General features: G+C 37.4%; 1 protein-coding gene across 1 annotated transcript in view; it reads left to right on the top strand.

Moving 5' to 3' along the window:
• Positions 1–24409, top strand: part of cdh12a (cadherin 12, type 2a (N-cadherin 2)) — a 50311-nt gene that overhangs the window by 12616 nt on the left and 13286 nt on the right. The window contains exons 2-6 of the mRNA XM_026941210.3: positions 3759–4120; positions 11111–11405; positions 15571–15690; positions 16155–16322; positions 18605–18792. Coding sequence (XP_026797011.3) covers positions 3902–4120; positions 11111–11405; positions 15571–15690; positions 16155–16322; positions 18605–18792 — 990 coding nt within the window. The 5' untranslated portion in view covers positions 3759–3901. The remainder of the gene's footprint in view (positions 1–3758; positions 4121–11110; positions 11406–15570; positions 15691–16154; positions 16323–18604; positions 18793–24409) is intronic.

Genomic DNA, 24409 nt, shown 5'->3' with positions numbered 1-24409 from the left:
TGACTATATGAATGCACAATGCGATTGGCAAGACTTCGCAATGAGACAAAGACACAAGAGTATATAAACAGACAAACTAATCAAGACCTAACATGAAACAGGTGCACACAATCAGGTAACACACCAATCCCAAGACAGGCGCAGAGACACGACTAGAATCGCAAAGGTAATATCAACGTAAACAAAAAAAAATCCCATAGAGGGCAGCTGAAACAAATCATGAACATGCTTATTAACATGCATTTTCAGTATTCTTAGTAACTACTTGGTCAGAGTTGCAGTGGTTTAAATGAGGCTACTAGAATGTTGTACATCTCTCAGCATCACTGTTGTGCATCTATCAACATCTCTCGTGGAGGGCAGTTATAAGTGTTGCTGGAGTGATGTAGCTGAGGTTGAGGAACTGTCAAAGATACAGATACGAATATTTAGAGCACTAAACAAATCCCGATAGTGTCATTATGTTACAGCCTTGTTATATACACCCTTATCAGTTGTTGTGTTTGTGTTTTCCAGATGGTTTGTTTTCCTATGTATGAACTTTGCTTTGTTTCTTCTTTGACTGTTCATTTTTCACTAATAAAACACGCTTCATCTTTGATGAGAGTTTGCATGGCTGGTGTGTTGGCGTGGCTGTGTTACATTGCGTTATTACGTGTTTATCACCCAGCAAGTCCTCATTTGTACAGTGTATGTACAAAGGAATTAATCAGTTCACAATTAAAAGTGAATACTGCACTTAATCATGCTTCTGAAGTGAGACACAAACACTCCATGTGTCTTCCCTGGACGCTGTAATCATTCACAGAGGGGCGGACGGCCAACATGGTGAAGTGCTAATAATAATAAAAAATGCATTCTCAGAAAGCCAACAATCTGTTTGTTCTCTCTCTCGCTCTCTATCTCTCTGGACTACATCTTCATTTTAATCATATCTGGTGGCAAAAATAGCATCAACATCATCATATTTTGAGGGAAACGCAGGCATCAGTTTTCCGATTCGCACCACTGCCATGTTGACTGTATTCCAGAGGCAGCATATGTCACTGCTGCTGACTCTATACACGCTAATCCCTGCTCGCTAGCTTGATTTAGATGAACTTTCAAGAGAGAGATGTTGGTTGTTAATTGGAATCCACTTTAATCAGAGTTCCAGCTGTTTTAACATTTAAACATGTGGTTGTTGAAACCTGGATTGTGATTGGTCAGTAGGTGAGTAAGTTTCTAGAACAGCAGCTCTGACAGTAGTGCAGCTGCAAATCACAGGTTTAGTATATCACTGCGCTCACTGCCATACGTTATCGTTTCTATAGCAACAGCTCATTCACAGGTACTTGTACAACGGACACTTCGCATAAACAGATTAAAAATGTGTGTAATCATTGTTAGGGTGAAGTTTTCTGTAAGGAGCCTTAAACAATTATGGAAGGAGTCTCTAGTGTCAGCGCTTTGTAACAGTCAGAGGTAAAGCTGTATCTTTAAGTTAGATATTTATGCTTTGCAGTTTCTCTGTAACATGATACGATGAGTTTTTTGGTCTTATTAACCTCAAGAGAGAAAACAGAGACACTGATGATGGAATGTCATTGATTATTTTCCTAATACAGCACAACACGGAGTGTTTTATTCCTTATGTATGGACATCACAGTGACATATTTGCAGGATACATCAAAACTTAAGTTATAATGATTTACATTTTTTTCGCTAGCATGACCCAGCATTGTTTCCTACCTTCTGATAGCAGAATAAAAGCTCAAGAATATTAAGGCCTTAGATTCATTTGGTTTTAATCTCGCGAGCGTGGGTGTGCTGTCAGCTCCCTTCCTTGAACAACCTTCTTAACTTTCTGCTTAGCCGCAAGTTCCTGGCTAACAATAGCCTCTTTTTCTCTAACTGAATGTGACAGCACAGGTTCAGTGATTCGGCCAGCTGTGGCCTACTGAAACACCAAATGTTTATTCAGCAATAAGCAGCTTAGTCCTGTAACTACTCCAGACTGCTAATGCGAAGTGCCCTGAAGCGGTTTCCTGTTATTCACGCTCCAGCATAACAATGCACATCTTACACATCAGCCAAGACAGTTTACTCTGAAAGAACAGTTTATAAAACCAGACATTAAATTCACAGTTTCTTTTTATTGTGAAGAAGCTGCAGGAACTTTAGTTCAAACAATCATTGTGTGATACCATCATTTAAATTTTTTTGCAGTTTTCCAGCTAGAATTCCTCTCATCCTGATGACTATAACAATCATATAAATACATTTTTAAATATTTTCTGGTGTTTTATCTACATTTTTAGCTGTTGTTCTTTTTCCGCTATAAAATTATACAAAGTAAATCCAAATCACTCATATGTACATAGCTAGCTAGCATACTCTGCGTAACTAGCAAGGTGAAATCACTAAATCCGAAATGTACAATATGTCATGTGAATAAATTTGATAACTAAGGAATACAACACGATGTCATGCTGTTATAGGAAAATAATGAATGACGGGGTGTTGCGATGGAGTGTAGTTACTATAGACGTGGAGATGCTTATATTCCGATAACAGAACGCCCTGAAGTGTTTCATTCCTCTTGAGACTCCTTCCATAAATGTTAAATATTCTATCAATCATTTATTAATCCATTTATGCGGAACGTCTGCTGTGTCAAGCTGTTAATATACAAACGATAATGTATTAGAATGAGCACATTAATATAAACCTGTGATTTGTAGCTGCCTTACTGTCAGAAAATGAATCAGAATGCAGAATTCGACAGCGCCGTGGTGTAATGAGATGTAAGTCCGTTCTCCTGGGACGCTACAGTGTTCCTGTGGAGGCTCAACACGAGTTCTGTGACTGCCTGAGAACAGTCATCACTTGCTATTTGAGGCTGTCTGGCGATTAGCAAACACATTTTCTTCCAAGGTATCTAGCACTTTAGGTTTGCCTTGAAGACTTCTCACACCTTTAACACACTCTTAAAGGAATCACTAAAAATGCACGCCAACAAGCTGTCATTTGTTAGCCGATTAGCATTGTTGAATGACTTATTTTTAACTGTTTTTAGCCACATTAGCATTTTTGAGTGGCAATTTTCTTTCATTGTTCTTTTTCATGTAGATTACGTAGATAATTCTGGAGAGCATTTTCCACAGAGAGTGGTGCTAACCCGTGCTGTATTTTCATATTTTAAATTTGCACTTCACCCCAATATACCTTCATTTGGTTCACCAACATGGTCGAGGGGTTCTCTTGTACCAAATTATGCAGTCACAGAGTGTGTGGTCTTCTATTTTTTTTGACCCTGGGCCTCAGTGCCAGGTTTTTTTTTCCAGTGCTCATGATAACCCATCTGCATAATCAGGCCATAAGCATCCTCAATCCTGAAGCAGGCTCATTTTAGAGACTGCATTGCAAACAACCAAAACATTATCCTCCTAACATACTCTTGGAGAATTTCTCAAGCATCCCAATGTTAAATTCAAGAGTTCTAATTATCTTCAAGTTTGCTCAAATTCCTGTTGCACCGTGATCTGTAAAAAAAAAAAAAATCTTCCTGTAAGATTACATCATGCCCGAGAGGGCAAAAAAGATACGCTTTACTGCTTCAAAGACAAAACCAAAATAGGACATTACAGAAAAGACACCCAATTCTTTTCTCCTCTATACATATGGATGATCCAAACAGCCCAATAGATCATCCTGGACGTGCTCGGAAATTTGGAACGGGAATGTTCTGATCCATGTAATCTCCTTTTTCCTACAGGTGGAACACTGGAAAATTTCAAGCAGCCCTGGATCTTCATCAATGTCATCGAAGCACTGTGGCATATTTTACCCCGGATTCGGCGTTCAGCTCTCAGAGTCACTTAGTATTCCAAGCTGAAGGTCCACACTGAAACGTTTCCAATGCTCACGGGGAACTGTGTGCTGCTGTTCCTCTGGTGTCTCCTGGACAAGAGCTTCGTTTCTCCAATGCACAGGTGGGGAAAGGAGCACCACGGGGGTCTGAGGGACCACAGGAGGCACGGCATGGCAGGTTTTCAGAGAGTCAAACGAGGGTGGGTGTGGAACCAGTTCTTCGTGCTGGAGGAATATATGGGATCTGAACCACAGTATGTCGGAAAGGTAAACCACATATACAAGGCTCTTAATAATAAAATCCCTTTGATTTTTTTCTTGCTAGTATAGATTACCTCAGAACTTTGCAGAACATGATGAAAATGAGTGTTTGAGCAATGACATCACCATAAGTGTATATGTAGCTGAGAAAGCACATTTGGAAAACTGAGGTCCGGTGTGGGCGTGGACTGTGTTGACATGGACCTCCTGTAAATCTTTTTATAGACACGCCCCCCAACATCCCTCCCGTTTGTTCAGAATGGAAAACTAGGCGGAATCCCATAAGCACCCGGTGTACACAGATTTTTACTATTAGTAAAAAATCCCATGCTTTGAAAAGCGGGAAAAATGAAAAGCGAGAATTAACATTGGCAGCACTTTTCCAATGGAGAAATTTTGCCAATAAGTCAATGGAGAAATTTATTACTAGTGAAAGAGATAAAGTTAGACACGGAATCAGTGACGTTCCTCTTGGATGTGCATGTAAATACGTTGAACTGTTTGAATGGCATCTTTATAAAACAAATCAAGTAGATAGACCTTCATAGTAATGGCTGTAATGCTAACTAACTCCTGTGCAAATAATGATGCTAACTAGCTAACACCAGTAGTGATGCTCAACTGAAACACTAAAGAGAACCCCTTATATAGAAACACAGGATAGTGAAGGCACTCAGTGCAATTTTCATTCTGGCAGCAGCCCATCAGTATGAATTTTCTAGAAACACCCTGCAAATTTAATACCTGCCCTCCACAAGGTAATCTCTTAGTTTATCTATTTGCCTTGATTCCACCCTCTATTCTGTAGTTTTAGGTAGAAATGCCCCAACTTGCATATTCATTAAGGCCAAAAAACAAGAACAAGTAATAGTATTTTTATCAGAGATGCAGTTGGTAAATCAGCTTAGCCATGAGTTTTATTAATTTTTTAAAGTTTTTACACACACTCCAGTCAGAGCTTTACTGTACTAAGCTTGAGTTTGCTGAAGGGATAAGAAAGCATTGATTTTTATTTGTTGTGACAAATTTGTCGATGAAGCCAGAATCTTTCAGCAGGTTCATATGCATCACTTCATCTCTGATGAAATGGATAGCTCTGATCTGAGACGTTAGATGTCTAACCTTTCTGCTTCCTTATTAAATTTTTTTCTCAAAATAATACACCTTCTAATGAGAGTAAATCTGTGAATAATGGCTTGTCAACTTGTGTAAAAAAAAGGCTGCATACTGATGCTATTAGGTCTTAAAAATGACCAGTGTGTGGACGTGGTTGAAAATGCAAAGCCCCAAAAGAGAATTTTATCGGATTGTGTTCGGTGATTGCTTACTGATTTATGTTGACCGCAGTGGTCTAATCGTCCATGAGGGATATGCTATTATCCGTTGCTTATGGCAGGGTAACTTGGCAGTATAACTTGTAGCCATTGAGAGCATTGATTGTGCATTCAGTGCGAAGGCATTGGGTTAAAGGGATTTTATATTCTCTCAGATGTTCCAAATTGAATATCAAGGCTCAGTTGTTGAGAAAGCCGTACCTTAAGCTTAAATGGGATCACGGTTAAATTGAACCATCACGTTAGGTCTAGTGGAGTCGTGTCAGGGCGGACAAGGGATTGCCATGCAGCATTGTTCACGTCAGAGCTGGGTTATCACGTCCTGCTTCACATCAGGAGAAGAAACCGTACCCCTCAACCGCTGATTAATTTAACCCAAAGTAAGCTTCTGGCAAAACGACATCAAGCTTCACTTGATAGGCTTAAATAAGCTTCATCCTCCTCTAACTTGGTTAAAAGGGAATCGGATGGACCGTTCCAGTGTGTGAAGGAGGTGGTCAGTGCTCTTGGATTTGTTTTTATAACAGGGCTGTAGATCAAAAGATTGGAAAGTTGGATGAGGCAATGACTTTGAGGTGTGAAGGAAAACTTTGAACACTCTCTCTAATAGTTACAGTGCTCTTCACACTGCAGAAACTGGGCCAAAAGAGTTCAGAGTTGTTTCCTCTGATAAAGGTGAAGAATACTAGCATATGGACTGTACTGTATAGTTGATATGGGAATACTATGAAGTATTTTAACAGCCAGATATCACTCTATATTGATAGCAGTGGTGGACAAATCAGGAGCCCAGGACAGTGAACAGTTTTCATTTGGTGCTACGCTTAAACGTGATGTGAAGCACCTCGAGGTTGTAACTATAGCATGTTTCCCGATGCCTGCTGCACTACACGCAATAATGCAATAATGGTTTTCATTATTCAGATTAATTCATGGATTCCAGACGATCCTTTAAGAATCAGGAACGCACGAGTTTTTGGAAACACTGACTAAACCGAGCAAAATAAAATCCAAAGCAAAGCCACCATATAACTCTCCTGATAGCTACACACAATCACATTAAAGATTAAAGATCTCCAGAGGAAATAAAGACACAGGTCAGGCTCAAATATCTTTTATGTTTTGAAACATTCACTACTGACTTCCTGACTTTTTGTTGAATTTGCAAATGCAGTGTGCTACGATGGAAAATTGTGGATAATAATCACAAACCACCTTTTCCAGCTTATTATCTGTCTAAATAATTTTGAGATTTTCTAATCTCCTTACTGCTGTGCTGTTTTCTGGAAACCATTTGTCTCCGATGCTGCTTTCATAGCAATAATTCAGAAATCTGCAGGTTTACCAGCTTGACCAAGTCTTCCTGTGTTTTAAGACTGGGTATCTGCTCAAAAACTCAAGCTGAATCATTTAGCAAACACATTTCCATAGAGCTCAAACTTTCTGAGAGTCCAAAGTATGTTGATATCTCAAATGGCTTTAGAGTTATTAAAGTTTGAAGAGCTCATGTTCTTCCTTAAAAGGTTAAGACACCAATCCCAAGTAATTCCCACTGAACGCTAACACCGTGTGTGTAATTTATACATGAACACATTAAGATGACATTTTACTGATCTTTTGACTCCAGTTATTCTTATTTGAAGGGCACATTTTAAGCAATCAGAAGTTAAGAAGAGACAGAGTTGAGCGAAGCAGCTAGGAAATATGAAATGTGATCAAAGGTGGCACCTTGGTGTGATCCATTTTCAGCAATCTGAGCATTTTATACAAAGTGATAAGGGAATGGGATGAGTGAAAAAACTGTAACACTAACAGAACTGAAAAGAATTTAAATTACGCTTTTAACAGAAATTCAGCTCTACAAAAACTCCATGAGAATAACAGGGAGAAACCTTGAGAATACCCGAGACCCTAGATGCTGAAATTACATTTGTGGTCACTTTCAGAGTTTATTGATATTGTCTGTTGAAGTTCATTGAAGACTGGTGAGTCAAAATATGGACTCAGATTAGTCAGAAGGTGTTGATTGATTTTCTATAACAGCAGCTCTGACAGTGCAGCTGGAGCTCACAGGTTCATATTAATGTTATCGTTTCCATAGTAACAGCTCATTCACGGGCACTTGTACAGCAGACGCTCCACATAAGCAGATTTAAAAATGTGTATAATTGTTGATATGGTGAAGTTTTATGTTAGGAGATTATTAAATGTTTATTTAACATTTATGGAAGGAGACTCCAGTGTCAGCAGTTTGAGGTAAAGCTGTAAATTTTAAGCAACAACATGAGAAAAAAGAGAGGCTGGTGAGCAAACGACTGTTAAACATCGTTTAATTTAACTGCAAGTGTAGACACAACTAAGATTAAAAAGTAGTATGTGTCCTTCTTTAATATATGTAAAAAAAATTGTAATCATTGGCACATTACTGTAGTATAATAGGAATAAAATGTGCCAATATAGGAAAAATAATCAGCTTCAGGTGGCAACTGTAAGCACACTCCACCACACCAACCCTTTATTGATTATTTTCCTCTAAAGGCATGACACACAGTGTTTTATTCCTTACATATGAAGGCAAACAGTGACCTGACATTTGGATATCAATTTGTTTTCTGATCATATGCAACAAATAGCAGAATAATAGTGGAGAATTTGTCCAAGAATGCATAGAGAAAAACTTTCAGACTTGTACTTTTGGAGTGCAGAGTGCTTTAAGAGTGTGATTATACTGCACAGCATGTGCAATTAAGTAATCGGTAAATTTACCCCATGCTGAGAGTCAGAGGAAGAGTGGCAGTGGTGCTAGCTCAGTGATTAAAGTTCTGCTATACTGACTGGAAGGATGTGAGTTCAAATCGCAGGACTGCCAGAAAAAATAATGTATAATTGCATGCTGTAAATGCAAATTCGCACACTTATGAGTATAGTGTGGTAAGAGACTCCAATTACTGCCTTATCCTGAATTATCCCGCAGTGCCTTTGAATTCTGGATTCTGATTGATCAGAAGGTGTTGATTCATTTTCTAGAAAAGCAGCTGCATCTCATTCTTTGAACAGATGAAAAATTGTTGATATGGTGAAGTGTTCTGTTAGGAGACATTTATTTAACATTTACAGAATGAGTCTCCAGTGTCAGCGCTTTGTAACAGTCAGAGGTAAAGATGTAAATTAAAATTTTCAGCCATCTTCAGGACAGGGGAGTTTACGCTTTTGCGGTTTCTTGGTAACATGACAAGCTGTGTATTTTTCATTTTAATGGGGAACAAATGTTTGCAGCTGCTATAACATAAGTGAGAATGGGAACTAACTTGTTTCAAAGACACTCCACAACATGTCAATATGTCCATTCTCTAATAAATAAAAAATGTAATCCTCAGCAAATTGCCGTGATAAACAAAGATATTTTTAAAAATGTTAAAAGCTGTGTACTGCACTTTATGCACTTACTGTATTTATTTTCAATCAGTTTTTATTGGCTCTTGACGAGATTCATTCAGATTTGAGTCTTTGACCAATATACACTTCTGCACTCACAGCACACATGGGTCTTTGGACAATTAAAAGTTTTTTGCTACTCTTTCTACTTGGAACCATTCTGCTAGGGAAACTCTATCCTAGATTTAACCTTTTTCCTGAGAGAGGACAGCATCCATAGTCAAATATTCAATACACCTCAACTTGCTCTGATTGAGATGTGAGAAATTAGAACTGTCGATTCTAATTGCCCTAAAAATCCATAAAGGAGGGTCAACAAGGACAGACTCAGCTGAATCAGGCTAAAAATCAGGCTTAAAAATGAGGTGATCAGCTAACACTCATGCGGAGGGTTAGCTGAATCAGGATAACCCTCAGCATGAGTTAAACAGGTTGATCCTCGATTACGGGGTATAAATGAAAAAGTGTGAGTAATTGCTTTCATATGAGGAGCAATCGGCCTTTTACGCTGAGGATAGATTATCTCAGCGGGACAATTTGTTCTTTCTGTCTGACCTTTAAAATGAAAATTCATCTTGCTACCATCATTAAGAGAGTAAAGCCAGTGTAACCTAAGAACATCTGACAAGGATACACAGGCAGTTGACATCCCCAGCAGTGTGGACGGAGATTGAATGAGGTCTGTTAATTCATAACCCAAACCTTAATGATGTCCTTTATAAAAGATTAACCATATAAATAAAGCAGAACATGGAGCCTGTTTTATCCCACTGTTATGACTCGAGGATTATCTTGTACCATAAAGCCAGCTCAGAGGGCTAAGTAATGAATTCTTTATTCAGTAGTTCTTTATGCTTTACTGAATGGGATATTTTCATTAATTTGACATGGCTTACACGTTGAAAAAGGGCCTGTGGATGCATCTTTTAGGCTTTGTCTCTAGAAGAAATATGCCCACACTGCAGAGATAGTAAGATGCATTTTCTTCGGTGTGAAATAGCTCAGTCCATTGCCTATGCTAAATTTCCCCTAGGTGTGAATAAGTGTGTGTCTGTGGGGCCCTGTAATGGACTGGCGTCCCATCTAGGGCATATTCACACCCAGAGCTCCCAGGATAGGCTCTGGATCCTCCCTGACCGGCTCTTACTGACGATGACTGTTTGAGCACTTACTGAAGATGAATGTTAGAATCAACAATTTGGTAGTCTACACAAGTACAATGTATACCATCATTTTTCCGTACAAAGCTGTAATGCAAACACAGGAGTCTAAACCTTCTGAACTGAAACTAAACATGACTGACAAATCAATAGAGGAACTTCTTCCTGATTGGTTGGACATTGTTGTCCACATTGTATGCATTTTTTATTTCAGTCTACAGAGTCTGGGGGCATTTTATTATAAGGACTATGTCTAATATGACAAAAGTGTTCTGAATTAAAAGTGGCACAGTGGGTAGTGTTGCCACTTCACAGCTCCAGGGTCTCTGGTTTGATCCTGAGTTTCACATGTCCCATGGGTTTTGTAAGGGCTCTCTGGTTTCTTTCCACCTCTAAAAAAGCATTCCGGTGAGTGGATTGACTACTCTAGGTTGTCCCTAGATACGTATTAATGGGTGAATGTGTGTGTGTGGTGATCTGTGATGGACTAGCATTGCATCCAGCATGTATTCTTGCCTCACACCCAGTAATCCCAGGATAGGTTCTGGATCCACCACGACCCTGACCAGGATAAAGCCGTTACCGAAGATGAATGAAGGAATGAATGATTTGGTATTCTATACAAAGGCTATGTGTACTGTCAGTATTCCATACAATGCAGTAATTCTAGCAGAAGAACCTGAACTTTCTAAAGTGAAAGGCAACATGACTGACAAGTTCGTGGAGGCACTTCCTCCTGATTGATTGGGTGTGGGTGTATGGTTTTTTTTCCCCTCCATTTACAAAGCCTGAGTTTTCAGAGACAGTGGAGATATTTTATTGTGAGAGCTTTACCAAATATTACAAGAGTGTCCTGAATTAAAAGTCACTGACTTGATCCTTTAACATCATCTCAACAGTTTAAATGATAGTCGAGGACAGAATCATATGATGATCCTTGTGCTTGATGAGCCTTGGCCAGCTCATGAATCTGCTTACTCTTAGCTGTGAGCACTTTTTTGTCCTACTTCTCCCCATCGGCGTAATGTGATTTCCGCTGAAGTGTCTCATTATGATGAACCTTGCAGCTACACAGTGACCTGGATCGAGGCGATAACTTGGTGAAGTACACGCTGTCTGGAGAAGGAGTCGGATCCATTTTCACCATCGAGCCGAGCACGGGAGACATCCATGCCTTGAGGAGTCTGGACCGCGAGGAGAAGCCATACTACACGCTCAGGGCGCAGGCTGTGGATGTGTTCACAGGACGAGCCCTCGAACCCGAGTCCACATTCATCATCAAGGTCCAGGACATCAACGACAATGAACCAAAGTTCCTGGAGGGTCCGTATGTGGCTAGTGTCCCTGAGATGTCACCTGTAGGTAAGCTGAGCTTCTTCACATCTATGTAAATCACAACCTGGCAAATTTGCCCCCTTAAAATGCATAAAAAATTTCCCATATCAAGACTTTGTTGCGGAATCCATTTTGTGAACATTTCATCTCGGTTACATTAAATTTAACGCTATTTCTTTTCCCAAAAGGCAAAACTTACTGAGAGAATTGCTTTTCAGCAATAAAGGTAAACAACAATAACAAGGTTCACATCCTGAACACCGTAGCTGCAATCTTTAAACAGGTCATGTTTCAACTGTGTTTTATTTATTCACACAAAAAAAGTCTTTTCGTTTTTTAAATTTATTTTATTATCCCATTTCGGAGGACAATAAGGACTTTGTTAGCAGTATATAAAGTTATATTTTTTGGACTGTTAAAGCCAAGAAAAAGGGAAAGAAAGAAAAGGAACACAAAAAAAAAGAGATTAAGTATTTCATGCATTGCCCTATAGTCAAAATCAGACCAATGAGTCATAGTTTGGAAATTGCTCTCAGTCCTGTTCCTCCTACACATAAGCAGTGTCAGAGAATCTCATATAAAATACTTTAATGGTTTATTCCTTCGGGGTGCTAGCAACCGTGTACTGAATGTACTACTCTTTCGACTAATATTTTAATTTTCTCACTAGAGCACGGATATTTTGAAGGCCAAGGTCCTGTTCCTCCTACACACAGTGTGTAAAATCCTGCTATAGATTAATTGCTTTCCTTTGAGACTCTATTTAAGACTAGACTCAATTATTTGCAAAGATGTACTATTTATATTCCTTTAAATACCATGTCCCAGAATCTCCTTGCACATCTGTACTTGATGCACAAAAAAAATGTATTTCTTCAGAATTTCTGCCCCAAGACAACTTTGTAAAGTGATAGGATTTGGTCACTATCTTCTCTCCTCCACATGTTCATTACACCATGGCTTATTTCAGAAGAAAGGTCTCACATATAGTCCATCAGGCTTTAATCTTAAAAGCAGACACTGTCTATAAGCATTTAATTTATATTCTAGTCTCTACAGAACCCAAATATTTGAGTTTTTAAGACAAGATATAGCTATTTGCTTCTTTCTATTTTCCTTTTCTATTTTGTTGTCTCGATATAATGGAAAATATTAAATTTAAGGCAGAGGCTAATAATTTAGTTTTTGCTAGTACCTCAGCATCCTTCTATCACATGATAGGGGTGTGAAAGCTAACATTAAAGTTATAAACCTGGCCTATAATGTTAGCTAGTTTGCTATCAAACCTGGCTAATAGATGTGATTTACATGATAGTTAGTGTAATACTAGCTAGCAAAGGTTTGCAATGTATAGATAAAATAAAATAGAGAAAATAGACATATAGTGATTAAAAATATGACAATATACTGTATTTTTTAACCAACAATCCATAATGCGATATATTTTTTAAATCATTAATGAGTGGGCTGATTCTTAAAGACGTCCTCTCATTGACCGCTCTGCGGCAGCTGCTTGTGTCACTCTTTTGCAGAGAATTGACCTGGAGCTTCGTTATTGACCCACTTCCTCATTTCCCCTGTGAGCACTCCTCTGGCAACCGGGCTCCATGTCTTACTGGTCGTACGCTCACTTAAATGTATTTTGGTAGCGATTTGTGAGTTTAGTATTATAAGGTTTTATCAGGGTGAAGAGATGTTTCGAGAACAGGGGCATCAACACTTTGACATTCCAGCTAGCAAAACTCTAAAGTACAATAATCTACTTTTACAGCTCAACAAAGCTTACTTCAAATTCACATTATCAACATTTTGAGACTATTAGAAAGGTTTTTTTTAACTTCATTTACATTTGTAACTTTCTAAAGACATCTTGTACAGAACATTATTATTCTGTAAGCTGAAATTCTGTTTGGTTTTATAATATGTCTGATTCTCATCAAGCAATCCATCTTAGGATGTAATTCATAAATGGTTTAATTCAGTAAAGAATGGCATTTTTAAGCATTCAAAGACAAAATTATGGTCATAAATGCTTTTCAGTGTGTCTTATTTTCAGCTGAAAATATTCCCTAAGATCTAAACTACAGGAAATTTCACTTGCAAAATCTGTTGTTCCCAAGCAAGATATTTTACCTTTTTTTTTAAACACTTAAAAATACAGTCATGTTAAAATACATTATGTTTATGTCCATGTTACAGAATACAGATAATCTGTTGATGGTTATATCACAATATTCTTTTCATTTTCTTACACTGTGAAATATGGTTACATTTGCCATAAAACTAATAACAGTATAAATGACACAAGCCTAGATTTTTGTAAACAGAATTGCAATGAAAATCCTTCACTGTACAGTCTTCAAAACTCAGCAGTTTATATTAACAATATATCACGGAATATGTCTACACATTCCCAATTGGCAAAACAATCTGCTGAAATACTGCTAAATAAGTCTTAAACTGGGAAATTGCTGTGTTTGGAAGCACACAGTTAAACGATGTGAGGAGTTTCATTGCAGTTGCATTTATTGAAATATGGTTTGAAATACTGTTCGGGTGGAATAACACTTCAGGACTTCTTGTCTTCCTCCCGGAGGAGGTCTGTAGCAATTATGATCGATTCGCCTGAGATAAGCATTCCTGTAGTTTATAAATCACAAATGGGACTTTACAGTGTACACTGAAGTTTTATGTGTACTACATATCGATACATATAAATACAAACTGATTGTTTTGGTATTTTTTATGTGATATGTGTTGTAGGGGGTGTGGCTGATCATTAGTAGGTCATGTGACTGTAACATGTCTGTTAGCTGTATCTGTCCTTGGAACTCAATAACTTGCCCAAAGACAGTTTTCCTTTTAAACACTGTCTATATATTTTCTTGCTTTGCATTTTAAACCCTTTCTGGAGTCTCTTCATACTGAAGAAAAAAGCTCAAAACCTCTTTTCCGAAAGAATATAATGAAATATTTACCAAAATGTCGATTCAGACGGGATATATATTACCTGCAGCTCATTTTATTTCCACTGCTCATTTTAGAGAAGGTGAAATACAGAGAAATCTTTCCAGATGCAGGAAAGCACTATCCATAAAAAATAGTGAAATGAAGGATTTGGACTAAAATCCCAGAGATACTCTGCTATAATTACATTACACACCCCCATATGGAAAACAAATCCAGTTTTCATATGACTTTTTTACCATTTATTTTTATTAAATTTCTCCTGATTTAGGCTGATAATAGCCTTTCAACCGAATTTTGAACATGCTTCATGATAGTCAATCAAGAGGATGCTGAAAAGAGTTGACTTTAGACTATTAACTATTAAATAAAATATTTTATTTATTTATTTAATTTAAACAATAAGTAACATTCAGAATTAAATTTAATTAGTTTAAGTTTAAACCCCTTAAACTTCCAGGAGCTGTTTGCAGGTATTGAATAATTGAAGATTTACTGAACTACCAAATAATTCATAGTAGCTACCAGCCCTGTCTGGTGCAGTTTCATTTAAGATTTGGTAAATAAACAGTTTATAATCATTCAATGCACACTTTACTCAATCTACTTCATTTAATATTCATTAAATTAATAAATCATTAATTAAAGTTTACAGTTATATGTAATGTATTGTGTCAGGTTAAAAACTTTTATAATAAAGTTAATACTTAATTAATACTTAATGAAAATAAAACATAATAAAACTTAAAAATGCTATACAAGTTTCCTTATTTAATGGAAATTTAATTACATATTTAATGTTTTTTAATATGTCAGTAACTTTATTTTGCAATTACTATTATTAATATATTAAGAAAGATTGGATTTCTAAGCAATCTTTAATTAGTAATGTATATACAGCATTACTGGCATATATACTGTACATAGTATGTCACCAAACTTTAATTAAAGTATCACCAATATTTCTCATGAACAATTTTATTTTTATTTCATATATATGAATTTGGGGAATGAAACACAAACAAAGACATGAAACAAAAACTTTTTTTTTCTTTAAAATCAGTTTGTATGCTGCAGCTTTGTTTGCAATCTGGAGAAGATTTTGCACCACATTGCATCTATCGCAAATTGTTTATCAGTGCTGACTATGCAGATGTTAAAGAAATACACAACATATTAACTTGTAAATGATTCCTAATGAGTATTTGCATGTGTGTTTGTACAGGCACGTATGTGACGCGAGTCACGGCCACGGATGCAGACGATCCCACTTACGGAAACAGCGCCCAGATAGTGTACAGTGTCCTACACGGGCAGCCGTACTTCTCTGTAGACCCCAAAACCGGTACGCATCAATCTACTTCATTACATCCTGCAAACAAGGCTGTATCTGCGGCTGTCTATCATTACGAAATGTAATTATAGTGTTTGGCTGCTTGAGGTTAATATGTCTGGATGTGAGATGAAAAGCCTGCATGAAGTTTCTGATAATCTTCCAACCTCCAAGTCCAGAAATAAACATTTCTCTTTTTTTTCCTACAGTTCAGTTTGGCATTTTGTCAAGCTGCATTTTTCTGATCAAAAGGTGTTCCCTGTGAGACAGAAACTATTACAGTTGATTAGCCTTTAGCAGAATGTCAACCGCTCACCTTTTACGTCGCAGCTCTTAGGGACATTGATTAATGAATAGCTATTAAAAACCCGTATCTCTCCATCTCTGCTCAGCCATCAAAGGAAAATTGAATTTGAGTAAACTGTAGCCTGACTAACCGACTCTACCTGCTTTCTATCATCCCCTCTTGTGCTCAGGTGTGATAAGGATTGCATTACCAAACATGGACCGGGAGATCAAAGAGTCGTACCAGGTCGTGATCCAGGCCAAAGATATGGGAGGACAGCTGGGGGGTCTGGCTGGAACCACCACCGTCAACATCACCCTCACTGACGTCAACGATAATCCACCAAGGTTTGCTAAAAGTACGTCACGACATGTACACAGCCTCCTGAAACACTTAACGCAACACGCTACAGGTAAAAATGATGATTTTGGTTTGGATCTTTAATATGTCTTCTCTTACTCTGTCATGTTATCCAAGCTAGATATACGTGTCTTTCACTTGTTTTTTGTCCACTCACTTCCACTGCATTAACTGAAATTTTGACGCTTTAGCTCCGCCCACTTCACAATCATGTTATGTCATATATCCTTAAAAAACTTTAAGCTAAATGTCAATTAACGTATGTGTCGTTATAATATATACGCATCAATTCATAAATCTTATAAACCACACTGAGTGCAAACACATGAAATCACGTCTTGTTTTGTTTTTCTCAAAATTTATTAAAATCTATTTTCTTCTATATTTATCCAAATATATCAGTTTCTGAAAATTTTAGATTTTATATCTTCATTCCTACATCTGATCAAAAGGATATTATTGTTGTATTTATATTTATTTTATACAAAAAAGTGGCAAAAACTATTTTATAAGACTCTGTTTTTTTCTTGATTAAACAATAAAACGATGAAATATCAAACAAACAATATTTTCATTCTCACTTCATCCAAAGACTAGATTTTTGATTGTATTAAGTATGCAATGTTACACGTATTTATTTAGATTGAGCCTTATTTGTATAAATAAATGTTTTTTAAATGCAATAAAATAATAATGTGAAGAGGAACTGCTGATTAATTGTGATATCTGTTGTTTTAAAAATGACCCGGTTCACCTGTAGACTTGCCTTAATGCCATTTAAAAGCTTTTATCAGCAGTGTGTTTTTGGCTTTAGAAAACACTTAATAAATAAAATTAATTAAAAAAAACTTAATAAATAAAAATGGGAGGAAAAGTTTCTCGTCCATGCCACTTTACCTTTATGGAAAATTTCCATAGGGATTGCTTTAGAAATTTCCAATAAGTGTTCCGTTGGTGTGCTCTGGGAGTATCACTGGTATCTCACACTCGAAAGGGATATTTATGGGATTATCCACTGGAATATGGCCTGATTTCTATGGTGTTCCTGTTGAATTTTTCTAGTTTGTAATAGGATAAGCCTATTTGAGGGATATCTGCTGGAATACTGGAGTATGGCCTGATTTCTATGGGAATCTTAATGGAACTTTATGGGTTATTCATTGAAATACTGCAGTATGATTCCTGGGGTTTTTTTTACCGGGTTTCTCTGGGGTTCTTACTGGACTTTAATGGGTTATCCACTGGAATACTGGACTATTGTGAGATTTCGATACAGTTCTTACTGGAATTCTATGGAATATTGTATAGTCTGATTTCTCTGTCATTTTTACTGAATTGCATGAGATAGCTGTCGGAATATTGCAATGTGGTCTGATTTATCTTGAATTTTATGGGTTATCTATTGGAATGTGGTCTGATGTCTACGGTGTTCTGCTATCCGGAGGAATATATTTTAATTTCTAAGGACTTTTATGTTACTCATTAATTAATTTATACTGTTTAATTCAGAATGTTCAGTGCGAGTCTCAAGGACTATATATGATCAGGCTTTAATTTATGTGTTAAGGGAATTTCATGCATGGCGTCCTAACTCTATGGCTTTTAATGTGAGTGTTATGTGTTATTAAGACTCTTCAAGAGTCCCGAGGTCATTTTGGTTTTCCCTGGCTGGCTACATGGAGGTACCATTAATTTCCCTTATATATCCCATTATTTCCCATAAATCACCACAGCTCCTGATAGAGGAGTCAGTGAAACTCCATGAGATTACGTGGCATTCCCAGTGAATTCCAATTCCAATGGTGATCCCGCTGGGGATCTTTCAACATTTTTAAATTCAGCATTATCTAAGAATCCCAAAAAGGTGCTTTGTGTATGAACAGCAGGAATGAGAGCTGACTGATCGAAAGCAGCCGTGAACAATTATCTGAACCCTTGAATGCTGTAATTAACAAGAAAAGTCTTTGTGTACAACGAGGATCTTCCGTAAAGTGCGACCTGGCACGTTTCGGGGCATTAGATCCATGATTGTCCATGATTAAGCCAGCTGGGGGTCTCACTGACACAAATACAAACATCTTTGTCGGATTTGCAAATGTGATTGCAACGCCTGTACGCTCTGCCAGAGCTGCTGAAGTGATTAGTGGATAATGAGCACTAACTACCTCCAGACTCCGACTCTCGCTGCGATCCTTTTTAGGCCTTATCCTGAGTGACAGGTTTGTTGCTGATTTGTTCTCTTCCTCTAAATCACACCATGCTTTTGGCTCTTTGTAACAGGTGTCTTTCACCTGCGAGTTCCTGAATCGGAGCCGGTGGGTTCCGCGGTGGGGAAAATTAAAGCTCACGATCTGGATGTGGGGACGAACGCCAGGGTGGAGTACAGAATCGTGCCAGGAGACAGCAGCTCCATGTTCGACATCTACACCGACGGACACACGCAGGAGGGCATTGTTGTGCTCAAAAAGGTTAAAAAAATAACCTTACATTTTTATTATTTATTTTATTTTTTTCATTTTTGTCACATCCAGGAAACAAATGAATTAAAATTAATTAGATTTTTTTTTTTTTTTTTGCTCTTTATGGCAATAATGACATCAAACCAAATTTTAGTTTTATTTTATTTTAGTTTATTTTACGAAACAATTGTTTAAATGTAGATGTTTAAATATAAGATCATACGATAATTAAAATTAATGAAAATTAAAAAAAAAAAAAAAGAAATTTGTAATCGAAAATGTATAAAGCACATAAATAAATAATGAAATAAATAAATAAATAAATATTTGTTTACTTATTGGTGTGAAAAAATACATTAGATTGCCTAGAAATAATTTAAAAGAAGAAAAATGACATCAACAGATGGCTGAACAGACGGTTATAGGGTAAAAACAGACACTTTAATGCCACTTGCAGGCAGCTAATGCATGCTAATGGATGACAGTGTTAGACAAGAAAAGATGCTAACTGGTGTCCATTAGCTGGTGTCTGCTTGTTGGCTAGCATTTCAGCTTGTAAGAAAGCCTGAAGTGCTAAAGTGTAATACAAGGTACACAATGTAAACAACAAATTTCGGTCTTACGATTTTTTTTTTTATAAGTAAGAGAAGTGAATAAATGTGTAAAGATTAGGGTTAGCAATGTTAGAGGTAGGAAATTCTACTACTTTCTTTCATAACACAGTAGTTTATTTTCTATTTTATTATGCAATTTCAAAATATAATCATTAGCTTATCAAAGCTTAAAGTTGTGTTTACGTAGCTGACAAGCTTGTTGCTGATTATATTGCGTAATTAAAAAACGCACGTGTGTAAAATATAACTTAGCACTAACGGCGCATTGTGCTTCTTTACTCCAACATATTTTACGCACGTCTTTTTTTCGCCCCGAGGGTGAGCGCCTTTATTACAGCCCACCATCCTCCCCATACTCGGTGAATAATGCATTACCAGCCGTAAAACTGTTATTTTCTACACGCTGCCCACTCCAATCAAAAATCAGATCCATCATCTCCTTACTGGTGGTAACAACTTTCCCCAGGACAAGCTGACACCCAAACGTACAAAAATGCACCGACACAAAAGCAACGTCTCTTGAAAATGACACAGTGTGTAGTTTTGGCAAAAGGATAAAGAAGTGGTCCATCTTTCTGGACTTCAGAAACCATGAATAAATAAATTGGTGCTCGGCGATCAGCTCTACTACCTCTTGATGCGATGTGACAAGTAGAAATCCCCCGCACATCATTTAACGGAGCCCACTCACGTCGCCTGGCGCATACGTGTGTAAGTGCTTCGGTAAAAGCTCGAGGACGAGGCTGGAGTGCACTCGTTCTCCAGAGAGATGGATCGCTCCATCATTACTGCGGTTTAGCTCAGTGGGGTTCTGTGACTCCGTGATGACTGTTTGAGACTCGCAGGCTCTCACTCCAGATATAAAGATCTCACATATCTGCAGTGCGGAGGAGCTCGGCATAGTTAGCATAAGTGTTGAAAAGTTTATAAGTAAAAGTTGAGAAGCAGTTACACAATTATGCTAAAATAACTGTATATATTATAATAATAATTATTATTACTACAATTCCAGGTCACAAAATTCATCTGTTCTATGGATCATATCATCCTTTGTTTCTGTTCCTACCTGCCTTTTTCTGATTAATTTTTTTTTTCACTTGTATTCCCCAAGCTGCACTCAAACTCCAGAGCATCTGGAGAACAAAGTCACCCATTCCTGACTCTGCAGAACCATATCTGCTGACCCAAAAAAAAACAAGGCAGGAAAATGAATATGAGAATGAGAAATCCTCACCGTGGGGCAGAGAACTGAGAACAGGGTCAATGACAGAACCACGTTCCTGCCGCCGTCCTTCCTGGTTTTTTTTTCTGTTTTTTGTTTTTTTTTTTTTGCATGGGCACCTTGGGGAAATGCTGAAGCAGTGCATTCTGGGGTGTCTCCTTGCTTTAGGGAATCAGGTTGCAGCTATAAGAGGACGTTGGAGAGAGAAAAATGGTGGATACTTGTGCATGGACAGCGATTAGCTCTCTTTCACACTTTCACATAAAGACAAAATGATATATTACATGAAAGCTCACAGATCTGATACACCTACACAGATCCTTCAGTATCGAGGATTGAGTTATGTCATTTATCTTATTAATGTATTATGAAAGCTTAATGTACTGCAGCTATAAAGTGTTACTGCTGACATTAATCAAATGAGTACCCTGCTTTGATTACTGAATAACATGTCATTCTAATGCTTTTCTCTAAGTATGTAACGCTCGCTGTTGAAACATTTTTTTTCTTGCTGACACCTGAGTTTATTATGATTTGCACCTTTTTTAATTTTCTGCCTCATTAGAGCTCCTTCATTTCCAAACCCAATCGCTTAACATACTCGCTGCAAAAAAAAAAGAGAGAGAGAGAGAGAGAGAGATGAGCACACAAACCTAAATGAGCTTCTGTGAGTAATATAGCCAAATTATGGATTCATGACTAAATGGTAATTAATGCAAAGAATTAATTAAAGCCTGGCGATGTTTCAGCAGCATTAAATAACAAATCAAGTCTGTAGATTTACATCTGATTCCCAGTGAAAACAGGAAGCTTTTTTTGCTGAAAGCAGCTTTACAGAAATTCAAACGTAGATTCAGATTGCTAATTAATAACAAGCCAGAGGTGACAGCGATAAGGAAAAAAACTCACTGAAACAACACGAGGATGAAACCTTGAGAAGAACTCAAAAGGGAACCTATTGCATTCTGGATAGCGTGAGTATAAATCATTAGAGTACACAGGTGTAGAGGAGAAAAGACAAACTGTACTGAGGGCTTGTCCAAAAGGCCTGTTCACACCGGGAAAGTTACGTGTATTCAGAGTCGGGTTATGCACGTGCGTAAGTCTACCATCATTATTCATCATCGTATAAAATAGCACTTGATGCAGCACATCCTATTATTTTTCCTTTTATTTTTTTATATTGCACTCTGATAGTTAATGAATATTAGCTATGAGATGCTAAATTAAGGTCATTGTAAATCAATGTGTGCACAGAATGTGGGCACATTATTAATGTGCTCTCTCCTGTGAATAAAAAGTGCACATGGTTTGAAGGATAAGCGGACTGAGCGCTCATCTGCTAGACATACAGCCCACATTAAGTTCATTCAAAATTCTATCAGTAAAAAACTCAGGCCTCGAGAGAAGTAATGTCTCTTATTAATATGCATCTAATTAACTGTCATATTTATGTATTTAATATTACTCTCGAAATGCATTCCATCATATTTCTGAGTGTATTTATAGCCAAGAATGTACATTTTAGCTTGACATATTGTGATTACATCAAACTCGGAAGACAGTGGTGCAAGAAATAAGGCAAGGTCAAAGTACAAGGTTAGAAACTCCGCCCCTCGTGTGTAACTCTTACGTAACTTCTGAATAGCGAGATTATTCAGTGAGATTATCTCCTCTGTGATTTATTCATAGGTAGAAAAGTTCTAAAATATATTTATGTTTGTTTCATCTTCTTGAAGTGAAAAAAGGCTTTCTTTCATCCGACATTACCTTCATATGCATTTTAATGACATTCAGCGCTTCGGCACTTGGTGGGAAAGTGCATCGGATTTAGAAGAAAGTGTGTGTGGGTGTTTTTCATGAGCCGTATAATCACATGTGAGTCACGCATCACTGTTCTCTTGTAGCACCTGATTCTCCACTGATTACTTTCCTAAAATGTATACACTGTGATTCGAAGGCTTCACGTTTTTCCAAGAAAAGCGCACATCATTTTTATTTGTGTCTGAAAATGTGCACTTTACTACACAACAGATACTTCAGCAGTCAGCGGCAAAGGCTGACGTGACACAACCTGACACGTGCACATCACGCTTTTTCTCTCTGCATTTTTATTTTGACAGGGTGCCAGAACAAGAACAATGTGTCTTGAACAAGAATGAGATCTGTGTCTGGGATATGTGAAAGAAAGAAAGAAAGAAACAGTTCTTTCAACCCGCTGAGACGTGTTCGAGTTCTAAACTTCAGTTTTACACCATGAATAGTGAAAATAGTGATTTGTACAAGAACAGCTTTTATAAAATATAGCTATTAATTCTAGCACGCGACTTCAACTTCAAACTTTAAGCCACGCCCCCTACTAAGTGCTGAGGAAGATGGCTTGGCGTTTTCCAGTTCCTCTCTCAACAAGCTGTTTATAGCTGCTATAACATAAGTAACGGAACTAACTAGGCAACTATAAATGGATAAAAAGTATGCCGTGTCATTTTTTTAATAAACAAAAATTGTAATAGCTGGCAGTGGCTGTGGTATAAGAGGACTAAAGCATATTGTGACATGCTGTTAGAGGAAAAGAATCAGCTTTGGGGTGGTTACAGTAACGCCGCTTCATCACACCACCTTGTCGTTGATAATTTTCCTTTAACAGCGTGACATGGAGTGTTTTACTCCTTACTTACAAAACCACATTCCAGTGTCCAAATTCTCCACTTATTTAAGAAACCCAAATATCAGAAATAGTGAAACTAATGATTTCCATGCAGTCACTAATTAATTTTGTGTTTATAACACTTTTACGATGTGAAGTTTATATTTACAAGTTTATTTAAGGAGCCTGAAAGTCAGCTAATGAATAAGAAACAGAGATTTCATAGATGACATCTTAAAGCTTAATAAATGTACTGTGAATAAAAACAATTTAAAAGTTAATTACTTTGTAAATACAAAATTATGCTACCTATCTCACACATTTTGTCATAGGCCTTTCTTAAATTCTCGATTATTGGTTTATAAAACATTTATGCTACGCTTTTTTTGGAATGAAAAACCCATAAAGTAAACTGTTAGCAGATAATGTGTTGTTTTTAATGCATTACTAAACGTAGATAAAAAAAAGGTGTGTTTACTTATTCCTCTCTGAAGGTGAATATTTTCCTCACGGTAAATATTCTCTTAGATATTCCTTCTACCAAAGACAAATGGACAAAAAAAATGGACCCCCTGCCATGTGTGAGCTTTAATCAACGAGCCGTAACCCGTCACCGCTATATGAAATCCCTCACGCAGCTGTCCACGTGTGATTGATCTAATATGCCTTCAGAAGCACTTCAGCTGAAATACGGATCGGATTTTACTGCAGTGTGTTTATAGCACTTGAAAAGGACGCAAATCCCACAAGTAAGCTCTTACACAACACATCATGAATAAACAATTGACCCCAATCAGAGCTAATTGAAGCAGCCTACTCACACGTTTTATATTTAATAAAGGCTGAGAAAGGTTCAGGGTTCCCTGGTTCTCTAGTGGAACCTTCTCACAAGCTTCTGGTCACTTTATTCCTGAGGATCAGTCACAGCTTGGATGGGAAGAGTGGTGAGGATTTCCACAAACCTGCTGAGAAAGCCATCGACTGCTCGGATTATATCTTTATAAAATAAGTGAAATATAGTTTTGCAGAGAACATTAGGAACGCTCTGGAGCTCACTTCTGTGAAGTTGGCCACCAAGAGAAGAAGTAATGAAATAAAACTCACTCTTTCTTTTGTGCAACACTCCGGGACATTCTGTTACAG

Source organism: Pangasianodon hypophthalmus, chromosome 21 (genome assembly GCF_027358585.1).
Source record: "Pangasianodon hypophthalmus isolate fPanHyp1 chromosome 21, fPanHyp1.pri, whole genome shotgun sequence".
Lineage (NCBI taxonomy): Eukaryota > Metazoa > Chordata > Actinopteri > Siluriformes > Pangasiidae > Pangasianodon > Pangasianodon hypophthalmus.
The sequence above is the reverse complement of the archived record's forward strand: the minus strand, read 5'-3'. Positions and strand labels throughout refer to the sequence as shown.